This window comes from Pantherophis guttatus, chromosome 6 (genome assembly GCF_059756535.1).
Source record: "Pantherophis guttatus breed Tessera chromosome 6, ASM5975653v1, whole genome shotgun sequence".
Taxonomy (NCBI): Eukaryota; Metazoa; Chordata; class Lepidosauria; order Squamata; family Colubridae; genus Pantherophis; species Pantherophis guttatus.
The window spans coordinates 77,189,700-77,206,463 of NC_142068.1; the positions used below are offsets into that span (position 1 = coordinate 77,189,700).

Consider the following 16,764-nt stretch of genomic DNA (forward strand, 5'->3'; position numbering starts at 1 on the left):
TGCTACCTATTAAAAACACGCTGACTCAACTTCTACAAATAAAGTTATGGCCCAAACCACTGTTTGGTGTGCTACCGGTTTAACTAGTACCTCTTTAATAGGACTTTGTTGAAGCTCTGATCACATTGCAAGTCACAACACTGTAGGATTATGGTTGGCTCTAAATACTTTCTTTCCAGACTATTTACACAGTGTTTACCTTGTTTTATTAAGTCATCAGAGTTGCCAGAATGGACTCTGGGTATAGCAATAGATCACTGGCTTGTGATGTTCCCCCCCCCCCCAGTTTTGGGCAATGTTTTCAGCACTGGTTTGCCATTTGCCAAGAACTTCTTCATGATCTGCCACAGAATGCCAGGATTTTAATCCCTAGAATGATGCCTGAAACGTTCTTGCGGGCTCCTCGTTCCTATGCAACATCAGCTATGCCTTTCAGCCACAGTTTTGTGAAGAATGCTTGAGGAGTCCCCAGTTTTTTTCTTGAACGGAGTCTGAAAGCTCCAGTTCTGAAACGAGGAAGATAACGATGTCAAATAGTAACATCGCTGCTACTTGAACTATACTGGCTTCCCGTTGCTTTCTGGGTCCAATTCAAGGTGCTGGTTATCTCCTTTAAAGCCTTACGTGGCAGAGGAGCAGGTTACTTGTGGGAGCACCTCTCGTTGAAGGTATCTGCCTGTCCTACTAGGTTAGATAGGGTGAGCATGCTCTCATCCCTTAGATGTTGCCATCAGCTGGCTCTTCAGCCATATAAATCCTGTAAATAAATACATGGAAACAAATCTTGATTGCCTTTTCCTAAATATATTTGTTTTGTTTTGTTTTCTTTCTTTCTTTCTTTCTTTCTTTCTTTCTTTCTTTCTTTCTTTCTTTCTTTCTTTCTTTCTTTCTTTCCTTCCTTCCTTCCTTCCTTCCTTCCTTCCTTCCTTCCTTCCTTCCTTCCTTCCTTCTTTCTTTCTTTTTCTTTCTCTTTCTCTTTCTTTCTCTCTTTCTCTCCCTTCCTTCCTTCCTTCCTTCCTTCCTTCCTTCCTTCCTTCCTTCCTTCCTTTCCTCTCTTCCTCTTTGCAGATTATTGAAGTCTTAACCTTCCCCTTCTGCTTATTCATCTTCTGATTATTTTTATTGGTACAGTTGCCTGTGGATTATGGGTACAACTGCCAGCACAGCTCAGCAGACAGTAGCAACAGCAACATTTGAGAATATCCACGGCAGCGGAACCATGGAGGATCACCATTCCCTCAGCATCCACTCCTTCCAGACCATTGGCCTCCACAATAACAAAGCCAAGTCTATCATTACTAATAAGGTGGCTCCTGTTGTCATTACGTGAGTTGCAACCACCTGTTATATTCTCTGCAGATCCTTTAATCTTTTGCTTTTCAACCTTCTGCAGCTTCGTGGTCTTCTAAGGGCTGTGATGTTGTCTATATAAAGAGTTAGGCTAAGAAAAGATGCCCAGCATTTTTGTCCTCTCATATTTTGTATTGAGTGTGTGAACTTGGTTCTCATACCTGGGGATGACAACGGCTGCATAGCACATCTGGAAAACATCTGGGGAACATGAATTAAGAAAGGCTTCTCTAAAACGAGCCATTTCTTCTTGTCGCCTACTAAATTGATTATAGCCCATTTGCCATGGATTATGGTTAGGAATTCTGTTCCCTCACCTGGTTTTGTTATCTCAGATGGGAATGGACTGGAGAAAAATCTTGTAGCTCCAGGATGTCAGTAGTTAGTGGTCTTCGTTGGTGTAACACAGACACAGAAGTCTGCCCTATGTATGACAGTTTGAATGCAGTCTCTTGCTTATTCTTATTCCCCAATAAAAAAAAAATTAGCCACAGCATAAAATATAATTAACAAGTTTTTGTTGGCATATAAAACTTGCAAGTTAAAAATCAAACCTTACTAAGTTGACACACTTTGAAACAAAGAATTTATAGTTTTGTTATTGGTTACAGCCAGGCAGTTAGTAGCAGGATCCTGGAAAGCAGAAATGGGATTTGAGAATTTTCACATGGTGGCAAATACGTTGGAAAAATGGTTGACCATGTGAAGCACAACATAACAATTGTCTGTTATCCAGTTCCAAGTTCATAGATAATCAAATCAAATAAGACTGTGTGTGTAGTTTTTGTGTATGTATGTCACTGTATTGTTAATTGTTTTAAAAAGTATAGGATGATATACTGTAAGAATCTAGATCTTAGTTTTGCAAGATAACAACTTGGAGTTGCAATTAATGTTATTAATTGGATTGTAATTTTGTATAGACTACATAACAGTATGTACAGTATATGTTCAGTGTAAAATAGTACAGTTATAACAACTAATTTGACTTATGGCTGTGAGCTTGTTCGTTTATTTTGTGGCATCTGGGTAAGATGCATCAACTTTCTGCGAATAGGAAATTAAGCAATGGAATCTTACGATGCTTGTTTAATCACAGAAAACATTTTAGTTGCAGAAAAACCAGCCACTCAATTTCTGTCTTGTGTTTCTTACAGCTACAATTGCAAAGAAGAATTTCAAATACATGACGACTTATTGAAAGCTAGCTATACTGTGGGGCGGATTACAGAAGCTACTCCAGAACACTATCTTGTCCAGGTGAATGTTGCGGATTATGCATGGATATTCAGAAGGATGTGGTGATTAAAAACATTTTAAAAAGAGCTTTTCTGGGCCAAAGGATCAGCATCTCATTTCTCATAATGGCCAACAGAGGCCAAGAAACATGATGTAGCCTTCCTATTCTGGTTCCCTGTCTTAACGAGTGGTGCATTGCACCATAATATTGCTGAATGTTTATTATTGAGCATTAATAGACAATGACCATAATAGGACTGTCTTCCATGAATTTGCCTGGTCCTCTGCAGATTCTCCATCTTGTTATTTTTGTGAAGATGTTAATTGACCATTTACTTACACTGCCTTCTTCTGCACATTGACATCTCTCCATTTTTTTTTATTGTTCCATGTAGGGGAAATATTTTATGGTCCGTGATGTATGTGGCAAAGTAGATGTCCTGAATACTTCCAGCACTTGTGGGGCTCCCAACTTTCGGCAGGCCAAAGGAGGATATGCCGTGTTCGGGATGGGGCAGCCCAGCTTTGGTGGATTCAAGCAAGTCCTGCAGAAACTTCAGAATGATGGTCATAAGGTCTGTGTATAAAAGAAATCCAAACTGAGATACGTGGCTGGCTGGGGAATGGTGGGAGTTGAAGTCCTCAAATCTGGAAGTTGCCAAGGTTGGACACCTCTGCTTAGCAATAGCAATAGCACTTAGACTTATATACCACTTTACAGTGCTTTAGAGCCTTCTCTAAGCGGTTTACAGAGTCAGCCTATTGCCCCCAACCAATCTGGTTCCTCATTTTACCCACCTGGGAAGGATGGAAGGCTGAGTCAACCTTGAGCCTTGTGAGATTTGAACTGCCAAATTGCAGGCAGCCAGTAGTCAGCAGAAGTAGCCTGTAGTACTGCACTCTAACCACTGCGCCACCCCAGCAGACAAGAAAAGCTTTGTACGTAAATCAGCATTTCTCCACTCTTTCTTGAGAATTTAGCCAACACAGTTCTTCTGTTTGTCATAGCAGGAATATATTGTGTTTTGCGTTCGTGAAGAACCTGTACTTTTTCTGCGTATGGACAGTGATTTCATCCCCTACACTCCAAGAGCAAAGGAGAACTTGAAGGAGAACCTACACGATCTGCATAGAAGAGTCAGAGTAGAAGACCTGGAAGTCTCTATTCGAAAAGAGGTGATTTTTGAGGGCTACCAGAAGGCGCACTGCATTTGAGATTTGCTTGAGATATATTTCCCCACTTTTGTTATGGGTAATCCTCGATTTACGAATTGTCATTTAATGACCATTCGAAGTCACAATGGACTTTAAAAAAACTATTGATGACCCATCATCAGAATTATGATTGCCCACTCCTCCTTGTAATCATGTGATTGCATTTCAAGTTCTTTGCAGTCGGCTCACATTTACAATTAATTGCAGCATTCTGCAGTCACATGCTCACGATTTGTGATATTTGTTTATTTTTTTGTCATTTTCTGGCAAACAATGGCAAAAAACTCCAACCTTTGGATATGCTGGAATTCACTTAACAACTGTATTGGCTTGTCTAATGACCACATGATTTATTTAACAACTTTGGAGACTTACAACCATCGTAAATATGGTTGTAAAAGCAAATCTGGTTGTGTGATGTCTTGACTTAACAACCACAATGACTTATGACTGAAATTTTGGGCTCTATTGTGGTCGTAAATCAAGAACTACCTGTAATATCATTTATTCTATAACTTCCACTTTCTTCATAATGTGTCTTTTATTTTGAGTATGCTAACTTATTTTTTTCCAGACACCATTGTTTTTTAAAAAAAGTAATACAGCTTTAGTTACATTACTATATAGTTCTGCTGTCCCACTCATTAACATGTAACGGTGATTTAGTGGGTTTATTAATAGTCCCCAGCAATTCCCTTCATCCGAAGCCCAGAACTGTCCCAATTAAGTCAAGCCAAACCCAGACCAATGCTAGTCCACAAAGCAATGGCCAATGAGTCCACAAGGCACTTGAAAGTTTCCCAAACAAGATAAACCCAGCAGACAAAGTTAAATCCCCAATACAAGAGGGTTCATGAGGCAAGAAAAGTCCAGAGTTCACAAGGCACAATCCAGGCACTGTGTCAATCTAAAGCAAGACGGGAAACACACAGCTAAGAAATGAACACATCGTTCCCAGCATTGCCTCCATCTGTCTGCTGTGCTAAATAGCCAGATTCTGATGCAACCCACTAAGAAGGGCAAGGCTGCCTCCTCACGAGTAATCTGGTTGACCTTTGCTGCTCTTGCCTTTTCTCTGCCCTACGTGTTCTTGGATCAAGTGCAGAAGGCAGTTCCTCTTCCTCATCCCATGCTTTCCCCACCTGAAGCCTCAGGGCTGTCCTGCTGCAGCTGCGCTTCAGCCAAATCCCTCTCAGATGGCTGCTCAGAGCCATTGACCAATTCCCCTCTAGACATGCTCGGAACTGGTTCACCCTCCTCCCACCTGATATCTGGAGAGGTATCTGGGGAAGCATCTGGGGGAGTCATCACAATCGTACAAAATATTTCTCAGGGGTTTAAATTTGGGAATGAGAATGGCTATCAACTTGCATGGTTGCAAGTTTAACATTTCTGTGCCATTGAACTGAGATTCCATCTTAGATACCTGCACAGCACAATAGAAGCCTATCTGGCATTATTTTGGTATTTTAGTAGTCTTACGACGCAATCTTAATATTGCTCCTATAATGTCTGCATGGGCAACTTGAGATGAGTAGGACCAGAGCCTTTTCCTTTGTATCTCTACAAAGGAAACCATTTAGCAAAGTCAGCAAGTAGGTCTTAAGGAAGAAAACTGCATGTCGGCAGGTTGTAGATAATGTTTTATAAAGCAAGCTTCTTCTCAGGTTGGTTTCTTGGATTTATCTGTTGAAGATACATGACTTTGCCCAGCTGAGTGAGAATATATATTATGTCTACAACGACATTGAACACTTCAAAGATGAGCCACATTCAGTCAAAATCTTCTGTGAAGAAGACATCCAAGTGACAGAGGAAGTGTACAAGAGGCCTGTCTTCCTGCTGCCATCTTACAGGTAAATTTCAGTGGAAGAGAATAATTGTACTAACTTGGATCTTATTTTCCCACCCACCATTCTCTGTTTTACCTAAGTGGTAGGATTACAAAACATCACAGGTAGTCCTCAAGTTACAACTATTCATTTAATGACCGAAGTTACCACAGCACTGAAAAAAGTGACCTTATTACTGTTTTTCATACTTATGAGTATTGCAGCATCACCATGGTCACATGATCAGAATTTATTCTAATTCCAATTCTATTCTAATTTTAATTCTATTGTACTCTTTCTAATTCTATTTTATTTTATTCTAATTGTGCTGTAGCTCTATACCTTATCTTCTAATTCTAATATTAATTCTGCTCTAAATCTAATTCATTTCTATGTAATTCTGTTCTAATTCTATTCCATTCTAATTTTCTTCTGTACTGATTGTATAGAATTGAAATTTTAATTGTAATTTTATTCTAATTTATTCTATATCTCATTCTATAGTTCCAATTCTAATATTTTTCTAATAAAATTCTGATTCTACCGTGTTTCCCTGAAAAATAAGACTGGATCTTATATTAATTTTTGCTCCAAAAGACTAATTAGGGCTCTCCCTTTCCAGAGGTGTTATTTAGCCGGTTCTGACTGGTTCTGGCAAACCGGTAGCGGAACTTTTGAGTAGTTCGGAGAACCGGCAAATACCACCTCTGGCTGGCGCCGCCCCTGATCTATTTGCTGCCTCCCGAGTCTCAGCTGATCGAGTCCCAGCTGATCGGCTGGGTCTTCTTTTATTGCCCTGCCTAGGAGAACGGAGTTGGAAAGCAGGGGTGGGGAGGGAATGGAGATTTTACAGTATCCTTCCACTGGAGTGAGGTGGGAATGAAGATTTTACAGTATCCTTCCCCTGGAGTGAGGTGGGAATGGAGATTTTACAGTATCCTTCCCCTGCCATGCCCACCAAGCCATGCCCACCAAGCCACACCCACAGAACCGGTAGTAAAACATTTTGAATCCCACCACTCTCCCTTTCCTTTCCTCCTCCCCCTGATCCTGACCCTGACTCTCAACTTCAGGCACCTTCTCAGCCTTTTCTCTCAAAAGAAGGAAGCTTCCCCAGAGTCCAGGAGCCCCACTGAAGAGCAACTTGCCTCTAGAAAGGCATCTTCCCTCTGATAACTGATAACTGACAGTAACTGTCACTTTAGCCGCCAGGGATGATGTCATAAAGCCATGAGAATTCCCAAGCAGAGGACCCTCCTCCCTTATCCACCTATCAGAGTTCACCTGCTCCTCCACCTTTGTGACCTACACACAAAGGTCTCCAGGAAGCTACCAAACCAATCAGTGAAGCTGCCTGCTTGCCATATGTCTCTGCCACCTTGCCTTATTTAGTCAGTGAAGCCCCCTTCTGTTTCCCCATCAAAAGAGGCAGGGCACTATAAACATTTGAGAAATGACAAGTCGAAATAGAACACGGAGGGCAAATTACACTGCATGCCAACCTATCCTAGGCGGATCAATCTGTTTGTGTCCATTGGTGACAAGAGAGTCTCCTGCTTGAACAGGGGGTTGGACTAGAAGACCTCCAAGGTCCCTTCCAACTCTTATTCCGTTATTCTAGTGATGGCTCCAAAAAAGGTTGTAAAAAGCAGATCCGCTTACATGATGACCCACTTTATAATTGTTACAAATTATGACTATAATACAGTGTTTCTCAACCTTGGTAGCTTGAAGATGAATGGACTTCAACTCCCAGAATCTGGGAGTTGAAGTCCACCCATCTTCAAGCTTCCAAGGTTGAGAAACACTGTTTAATAGGAACTCCATTACGGTTGTGATTTGAGGACTACCTTTTGTTTGTTCAGTTTTGACTTAATGTATTCTGTAAATTTAGCCAAACTGTACCCTTTTTCCCTTGGACTGCAAGGCGATCAAACCGGTCAGTCCTAGAGGAGATCAACCCTGACTGCTCTTTAGAAGGCCAGATCCTGAAGAGGAAACTCAAATACTTTGGCCACCTAATGAGAAAGAAGGTCTCACTGGAGAAGAGCCTAATGCTGGGAACGATTGAGGGCAAAAAAAGAATGGGACGACAGGGAATGAGGTGGCTGGATGGAGTCACTGAAGCTGTTGGCGTGAGCTTAAATGGACTCCAGAGGATGATAGAGGACAGGAAGGCCTGGAGGAACGTTGTCCATTGGGTCGTGATGGGTCGGACACGACTTCGCAACTAACAACAGCAACTCTTTTTCAACTGACATGATTGAATAAAGCATGGCTTTTTCTCAGGGTTAAAATTTTCTATGGTTTAAAATAAAGCCCTGGCTTTTATTCAGAAATGTATAATTGAAATATTCACACAAGAAAGCAATATTACGCCTAAATTTCTTCTTTTCATCATGCCAATGGGCTGAATTAAATGTCTCTATCCGAGAACACTTTCAAAAGCTTGCCTGCAGTGTTGACCGAGGGTGGTTTTTTTCCCCCCAAACTGGAAATAATTCATTTTTCTCGGCAGGTACCATCGGCTGCCTTTGCCTGTAGACAGAGCGCCTTTAGAAACACAGTTTGATGCTTTCATCAGTTTCCTCCGGGTAAGACCTGATGCCAGATGTTAATCTACAAGCTGTCTTTTATTTAATAAGCTGACTTGGAAAAGGAAGCACATGCGAGATGCTTGTTAGAAGAAGCTGGAAATTCTTCCTGTTGGGTGGATATACTACAAACATTGCCCCCCCCCTCTGTATTTACATCTGCCAAGTGTAGATTCATGTGTCTATTTCTGGATCCCTCTAGCTGGTATTTGAATACACACATTTGCTAAATGCCTGTATTTGCTTTAGGCTCATGACTTAACTGTACGGTTTTGTTGTGCCAAACATAAAAGGCATAATATCCCCTTCACACACACACACACACACTGTAAAAAGAATCACTGCACAAACCAGCCAGAAATTAAGCTCTGAAAGGCCCGTTTATTAGAAAACCATTCAAATAAATGCTTAGCTTTTTGGGGTTGGATCAAATCTACAATACTGAATTTAATTAATGGGCATCCAGTTGCTAGTTGCAGTGCCAGTGTTTACTTTGGACGTTTCATTGTTTTGCTAAGGCTGGAGATAGTTTTGGGAGATACTAAAAATACGTAAAGTGTTATGGGAACAATTCAGGGTTAAAGTAATTACAGGATAGGTTCTAAGCCGTGTTTAATATGTTAAGTTAATTTGATTAAGAGAAGGAAGAGAGGCTTTCTTCGTTTTGGGAAGTAATACGCCATTCAGTTGCAATTTTATGCATATTTTCCTGGGAGAATGTTTTCTTTTTCTAAAAAAAAAAGATTGACATTTAAAATAATATGAGACTTCATATAAGATTTTTTTTAAAAAAAAATTATGTAAGATTAAAAGGTAAGTCATCTTGGTGTAATGGTTGAGGTATCAGGCTAGAAATAGGGAATTCTAATCCTACCTTACGCACTAAGCCAGCTAAGTGACCTGGGGCCAGTCACACACATTTAGCTCTAAGAAGAAGACAATGGCAATTCACTTCCAAAAGCTTGGCAAGAAAGCTACAGGGCCTTATCTAAGCAATTTCTAGGCGTCAAGACTAACTCAAAGACTAACCCCCCCCCCCACACACACTGAACAAGATTTTTGTTTGTTTGCTAGTAGCTGCTATTCTGTGTATTCAGCTACATAAATAGGATATTAAGAGTTAAGGTTATATTTACAGTTGCTACATTTGTCTAATCTATGTCTGTCTGTCTATCTACAGTATCTATGTCGGATATCAAACTCAAGGCCCATGGGCCGGATTTGGCCCACGGGGTGCTTAGATCTGGCCCGTGGGGCACCCTGGAAACAGCGAAGGACCGGCCCACGGTGCCTCTGCCAGCGAAAACAGAGCTTGGGAGGGCTGCGGACAGCCCTCCTGAGCGTCATTTTCGCTGGCAGAGGGCTGCAGGAGGATTCCCCACAGCCTCACCTGGGCCACCACAGGTGCCCCCGACATGAGTGATGTAGAGCTGGCCACGCCCACTCTGACCACACTGCCTCCAACCCCCCCCCAAGGTCAAACACAACCCTGATGCAGCCCTCAATGACACCCCTGATCTGTATTATATAGCCACCCATCACACATGTGATTTTGGTCAGGGAACAATAAAAACAAAACAATAAAGACACATCTTAAAATATACGTAGAAAGCAAGAAACATGTATATAACAAAACTAAGGAAGACTTTAAAAACTTATATACACTAAAGCTATTTTGCAGGGGCTCTGTTACCAAGGGATCCCAAGACCTGCTAGAAAGATCATGTCTTGAGAGCTGTCTCTGAATGGCCAATAGGATTGAGGCTAATCTTAATTCACCTTTTGAGAGTGAATAGGTAGGAACTGAACTAGAAGAGGCTCCAGTAAAAGAGAATATATGTAACTCAGGGTTGACCTGTGGGGTCCTTTTTGCTCTCTGAGTTTGGTTATTTTCTTGCAAATATTTCAACACCCAACTAGGTAACATCAGTACTAACCAAGCTGAGAAGGCTGACAGGCCATCAGATCCCATCTCCTGCTTGTTCAGAAGGAAGAGAGGTTGACCAGAAAAGTCATTGCCCTCTTTTTGGTCACTCAAGAGTGTTTCTTTCTCTTGGTATAGAGCAGGGGTGTCAAACAAGGGGTGAAATCCAGCAGGTTCTAACAGGTTCTGGAGAACTGATAGCTGAAATTTTGAGTAGTTCAGAGAACCGGCAAATACTACTTCTGGCTGGCCCCAGAGTGGGGTGGGAATGGAAATTTTGCAATATCCTTCCCCCAGGAGAGGAGGGAATGGAGATTTTGCAGTATCCTTCCTCTGGAGTGGGGCAGGAATGGAGATTTTGCAATATCCTTCCCCTGCCATGCCCACCAAGCCACGCCCACAGAACTGGTAGGGAAAAAGTTTGCATTTCACCCCTATGTCAAACTCTATTTCATTGAGGGCCACATTAGGGTTGTGTTTGACCTGGGGAGCCGGGATGGCATGCCCAGGGGGAGGGTGGCCAGCTCGACATCACACATTGAGGCTCCATTTTTGGCCATGATGGCCTTCTGCAACCCTCTGCCAACAAAAATGGAGCTTTTCGTTGGCAGAGGGCTGCAGGAGGCCATCACGGCTGAAAATGGAGCCCGGGTAGGCCGAACATGGCCCTCCCAAGCTCCATTTTTGCTGGCAGAGGCACTGTGGTCCGGTTCTTTGCTGTTTCCAGGGCAGCCCCATGGGCCAGATCTAAGCACCCCATGGGCCGGATCCGGCACTTGGGCCTTGAGTTTGACACCCGTGGTCTAGAGCAACAACGCACAAAGTGTGTGAACTTTAGAAGACATGGTTTTGCCAGTGGGACAGGGGAATGAGATGTGAGATGTGGAGCCCATCAAATGACTCATTTGACTGTGTGTTGTCGCTGGAAGGTGGATGGGGGGGTGTTAATTGCTTTTTAAAAAAATTTTTAATTTTCGATACTGTGTTTTTATTGCTTGTAGGCCACCTGGACTTGCTATGAGTGAGTAGGCGCTTGTATAAATTTTCTAAATAAATAAAGACACTTTAGGAAGCTGAAAGTTATTTTTCCTCTCACATGGCTGTTTGATAGCCAGTCTTTTGACCGAATGGCAGCCCAACGAATGTGTACAATTCTGTCTTACAGGAAAGTCCAAATCTGCTCCTTCTCCAAGATCCCAGCAAGCCACCTCCTGCTCTGGTGTTTAGTTGCCAAACTGGTGTCGGGGCGACCAATTTTGCCATGGTCTTAGGAACTCTGGTCCTGTATCACCGTAAAGGTGGCCTACAAAAACAAGAGTAAGAACTGTATGGCATCTCCTACTGAGATGAAATGAAATGGGCAGGAAGTCATGATTATTTAGAGGCACTGAAAATCTGCTTACATGTTCCATTCCTATCTCACGGACTTGTTTTATCACAAACTGGAAGGAATTAGAAACTCGTTCCCCTTATATATGATTAGGATATTATCTCAGTGAAGTGTTGATTGAACCGCATCATTTACATAATGATTGTCAATTTACTATTTTAGGTATCATCCAAAATGCAAGATTTCTGAATATCTGTAGGGTGTTAAATACATGGCTTGGGAAACTTTATTGAGCAGTATTCTATATGCAACATTAAGAGAACAAAATATAAAACAACGTATTTTCAGTATGGGCATCAAGATTTCATGTTTGATCAAGCTGAATGCTACAGCTTTTTTTAAATTTTATTTTATTTAAGTGTAGTAGTACCAAACAATATATCAAGAGTACACCAAATGTAATAGATTGTATATAAACTAATTTTTGCTTCAGGTAGGAACTTGTATTTTTTTTCTTTAACTAAGTGGTGTTGGTGAGAGCAGCATGAAGTGCATCACATAATTTTAATAAAAGCAAAATTAGAAAGTTTATTAAACTTTTGTGCGATTCCATGCATTTAGGCATATCTTTAATATTATCCAATCACAGCCTTCCACAGTCTTCCAAATATTCACCCAGGGAACAGTTTCGGATTATTCAGAACTTCATTGGCATGGTACCCAATGGGCAACAGATAGTGGACGAGGTGAGTGAAATTAATTGTATATTGTTCCTTTGGCCTCAGTGATCTTCTTGTGCTTCATTGCCCCTTATTCTCATTGAGGCTAATTAATAACGCTGATAGAGTTACTTGTCTCAATCTGTGACAGCCTCTGATAAAGATCAGACCACTCTACAAATTGAGCAGAAGAACACAGAAGTTACAACGACAAATTCGTGGTGTTTTCTTTAAATGAAGTATCATATATCGTATTTTTCGGAGTATAAGATGCACTTTTTTGTCTCCCAAAAGGGGGTGAAAATGTCTATGCGTTTTATAGACCAAATATTGCCAAAGCCTCGCCCATCCGCCGGCTGTTTTTTGGCCTCTGCATGCCCTGTTTTTGATCTGTCCCCGTCCACACACACACACAAACACAGCCAGGCGAGGGTTAAGGAAGCACTTGGAACACACCCAGCTCTTTTTCTCCAACTTGGCAGCGATATACACGCCGTCTGCCAAGTGCTTTTATTTCCACAGAAAACAGAAAGATAATATACTCAGCTTCCAAACGTCCAACAACAATAAATATTCCTTCCAGCAGTTCCGAACGAGGCTTTAGTGACTATCCAAGGTTAGTTTTGTTCGTCACAAGGATCACTGGCCACCACCCTCTATTATATAGTCTCTGGGGTGTGGTCCAGTGACTCAGTTCTAATCCCTAGCACGCCTCCTGAGCTGCTGCAATCGTTTATGACGCCTTCGGAGGCGTGCGTCCAGGAATGATGTTTCTCCGTCACTCTCATCCGAGCCACCTGTCTCCCTGCTAATCTCCTCTCCCTCGGCCGGCACCTGAGACAGTGCCAGAGGGGAGGGGCCTGGAGAGGGAGGCCTGGCTGACTCCTCTTCCTCATGCTCAGAGCTTTTTTCCTCCGATGGGACAGGCTCAGAGGGCGGGGCCACAACAGTTTTAGGGCCTTTTTTCAGACCTTTTTCAAGGCTTTTTTCGGCCCATTTTCAAGGCTTTTTTCGGCCTGTTTTTCTGAAAAAAGCCCCAAAACGGGCCAAATAAGCCTAAAAAATGGGCCAAAAAAGCCTCAAAAACAGGCTGAAAAAAGCCTCAAAAATGAGCCGAAAAAAGCCCCCAAAACGGGCCAAAAAAATCTTTGGAAACGGGCCCCAAAAAGGCCTGAAAAAAGGGAGGCCAGAAACTTTTTGTTGTTGTTTTCCTCTTCTAATTTAGGTGTGTCTTATAGTCCGAAAAATACGGTAGTTTGTGCATGTGTGTGTGTGAGAGAGATTACAATTCTCTGTGTTTGATTATATTAATTGTAGGAGATGACCAGACAGAGCCCGAGGGAGGGGTCAAATGCATCATCAGTCATGAGTTCCTTCGCGCCCACAAGAGATCTAAGTCCAGTCCATCTTGGATGCCTCCTTAATTCCTGCTCATTTCCCTTGATCATTAGTTAGTCAGATTCTTGTAGAGAGCTTATCTCCTAATTTCTCTAGTGCTTGACGTTAATGTAGCCATTTATTTTTTTATTTTTTTATTTATATGCCGCCCTTCTCTGGAGACTTAGGGTGGCTTACAATGTGTTAAGCAATAGCCTTCATACTTTTGTATATTTATACAAAGTCAGCTTATTGCCCCCACAACTGGGTCCTCAATTTACCTACCTTAGAAAGGATGGAAGGCTGAGTCAACCTTGAGCCTGGCGAGATTCGAACCTGCAGTAATTGCAGGCAGCTGGTCTTAATAACAGGGTGCTTTAGACCACTGTACTACCAAGGCTCTAATGATGAAATTAATGATGAAAACAGCCTGATTGTACAAAAAGAAATATTGAGTTTTCTCCATTATGACTAGAAAGACCTGCCTCAATTTGGATGCTCACCCAGAGGTTTTCAGACTGCAGCTCTCAGAATTCCCAGTATTCAGAGTTGAAAAAGGCCATGAGATTGGGGAAACTCGTCCAAAATAGTGATATGTTTTATTGAAGAAGCTGTCTGAAGATATGGGAATAGGTGGTTATTATATGTAAAATGTAAACTAGGATAGTTTTTTTTGCGTGGAAGAGTTCTTTAGCATGTATAAAGGTAAAGGTTCCCCTCGCACATATGTGCTAGTCGTTCCCGACTTTAGGAGGCGGTACTCATCTCCATTTCAAAGCCAAAGAGCCAGCGCTGTCCGAAGACGTCTCCGTGGTCATGTGGCCAGCGTGACTAAACGCCAAAGGCGCACGGAGCACTGTTACCTTCCCACCAAAGATGGTCCCTATTTTTTTACTTGCATTTTTTACATGCTTTCAAACTGCTAGGTTGGCAGAAGCTGGGACAAGTAACGGGAGCTCACTCCAATATGCAGCACTAGGGATTCGAACCGCTGAACTGCTGACCTTTTGATCGACAAGCTCAGCATCTTAGCCACTGAGCCACAGTGTCCCTTTAGCATGTATAGCATAATAGTTAATTTGGCCCTGTAAGGGATTAAAATCCTAAAACTTCACTCCTTCTGGTGGTTTTCTCCTAGCCTTTTGTCCATTTTTCAGTAAGTCAAAGTTTTTTATGCTGAGGTTTTTTTCAAACACACATTTTTCATCTTAGCTGTGCCTTTATATCAGCATTTTGAGTAAAAGGAAGGGTGCGTTTTTGAGAGGGGGAAGAAATTGGCAGTTTTTCTTCTCCAAAACTATTTAATTTATTTGTATTTCATATTTCTTAACCTACCTATCTCTCTCAGAAATGATTAGAAAGTGTCCTCCATTTCTTGAGGTTTTCCCATCCTACTTCACTGGTACAAAATTCTGAAGATGTACAGAGATTGAAGGACCACATGGTGCCTGTGGTTGCCCGTGTCTCATTTCAGTTTTTAAAAAAAATAGATTCAAGGTGATCATTAAGAGAGGACACTGATAAAATAGAAATACAATTGAAGAGAATGAAATCCTCTCCCTCAATAGATTTTGACGTTCTCTCTTTGGCCTTCAAAGGTGGATGCTGCCATTGCCTTGTGTTCAGAAATGCATGATGTGAAGGAAGCCATCTATGAATACAAGAGGAAATTGGAAGCGATTGGAGAAGATTATCAAAACCAGGTATTAGTAGTTCTTTTTAAATGGTGACAAGATCCATGGCACTAGTCCTCAGTTTAGGACTACTTGCTTAGCACCTTGAAAAAGGGACTTACACTCTGGTTTCAAAGTTCTGATCTCTGTCTCCCCACAGTCACACAAACACGATTTATGATATTTTTTGCCAGAAATGGGTGTTTACCTCAGGCAAAAACTTCCCCATAGCGAACAATAGGTTCATTTAATGACCATGGTATTCACTTAACAAGCATTGTGTTGACCAGCACAAAAAAGGTCGTAATGAGGTCCGGTCTCATGATATGACCAACACAATTATGACCATAATTGCAGGGCTCAAATTACAGTTGTTACCTGAGATCTTCCTGTAGGAAGTTCTCTCCTCAGTGCTCTAAGTATTCATACTTTGGAGGACTGTTGTGATTGCGATTTGTCTTCTTCAGAAAATGGGGATATCTAAGTACAAAGCAATTAGAATTCTTAGGTTTTATTGGAAAAATGTCACGAATGGTAGATGGAGACTTAAATTACAGATCTTGCAACAGGAGCCCTTCTTCATATATGTTGGGGCTGGCAATCATTGATGTCTAGGGTTGGACTAAGCATTTGTGGATGCCCAAGGCAACAGTGCGATCATAATGCAGAATGGTGGGTCCAAATTTTAAACATCTGTTTGAAGATTTTGGAATTTTGTTTCTGATTTATACATTACACTGAATCTGTTTTAGGATTTCATGCCTTTCTCTCTGAGTATATTCATGTATGCATACACTTCCCACCTCAAAAGGGTATGACCCCAGTTTCTAGCAGTTGTGGTTATGGCAGGGGCCTCTACAGGAAAAGGAATTGGTAGCCCATCTGGGCTATATACACTTATTTTCTAGATCTCCCAAAAGCTACTATCATTTGGATTCCTAATAATCCGATAAACATTTAGATATAATTCTTGGCCTCCATGCACATTTCAAATCCATCTGTCTCATAATTAAAGTCAATAGGGCTACAATCGTACAGGCCAGTGGTGGGTTTCAAAATTTTTTACTACCGGTTCTGTGGGTGTGGCTTGGTGGGCATGGCATGGCTTGGTGGGCGTGGCTTGGTGGGCATGGCAGGGGAAGGATACTGTAAAATCTCCATTCCCTCCAACTCCAGGGGAAGGTTACTGCAAAATCCCCATTTCCTCCCGATCAGTTGGGACTCGGGAGGCGGAGAATAGATGGGGGCGAGGCCAGTCAGAATTTTTACTACCGGTTCTCCAAACTACTCAAAATTTCCGCTACTGGTTCTCCAGAACTGGTCAGAACCTGCTGAAATACACCTCTGGTACAGGCAAAGTGGAGGTTGAAGTTGAGAAATTATATCTTGTAATGAGTTCCTTACTGGTTTGAACCAGATAGGTACATTCAGAAGGATCATAGCTGCAAATCTTCTGATGATTTAATCTCCGGCATTTCCAGCTAACAGTCTCATGTAATAGACGATGGGAG

General features: G+C 41.8%; 1 protein-coding gene and 1 long non-coding RNA gene across 14 annotated transcripts in view; one reads left to right on the top strand and one right to left on the bottom strand.

The window, feature by feature from the left end:
* PALD1 (phosphatase domain containing paladin 1) overlaps positions 1-16,764 on the top strand; it is a 150,639-nt gene that overhangs the window by 52,622 nt on the left and 81,253 nt on the right. For 6 of the 12 annotated variants that reach the window (XM_034426020.3, XM_087871785.1, XM_087871784.1 and 3 more), the window contains 9 exons: positions 1,132-1,326; positions 2,508-2,610; positions 2,985-3,164; positions 3,601-3,765; positions 5,500-5,660; positions 8,155-8,230; positions 11,320-11,471; positions 12,134-12,230; positions 15,179-15,283. In XM_034426020.3, the coding sequence (XP_034281911.2) occupies positions 1,145-1,326; positions 2,508-2,610; positions 2,985-3,164; positions 3,601-3,765; positions 5,500-5,660; positions 8,155-8,230; positions 11,320-11,471; positions 12,134-12,230; positions 15,179-15,283 (1,221 nt within the window). In that variant the 5' untranslated portion in view covers positions 1,132-1,144. Of the gene's footprint in view, positions 1-1,131; positions 1,327-2,507; positions 2,611-2,984; positions 3,165-3,597; positions 3,766-5,499; positions 5,661-8,154; positions 8,231-11,319; positions 11,472-12,133; positions 12,231-15,178; positions 15,284-16,764 lie in introns of all 12 variants that reach the window. The other 6 variants (XM_034426015.3, XM_060682253.2, XM_034426016.3 and 3 more) reach the window with 1 other exon arrangement.
* On the bottom strand, positions 184-6,831 carry LOC117670674 (uncharacterized). Of its 2 annotated transcripts, XR_015728364.1 has the most exons (4): positions 6,785-6,831; positions 2,930-3,166; positions 1,668-1,774; positions 184-757 (listed from the first exon to the last, which is right to left on the bottom strand). It is a non-coding gene; the product is annotated as an uncharacterized LOC117670674 (long non-coding RNA). The 2 variants fall into 2 exon arrangements; XR_015728363.1 differs by lacking the exon at positions 184-757 and having other exon boundaries at positions 1,462-1,774.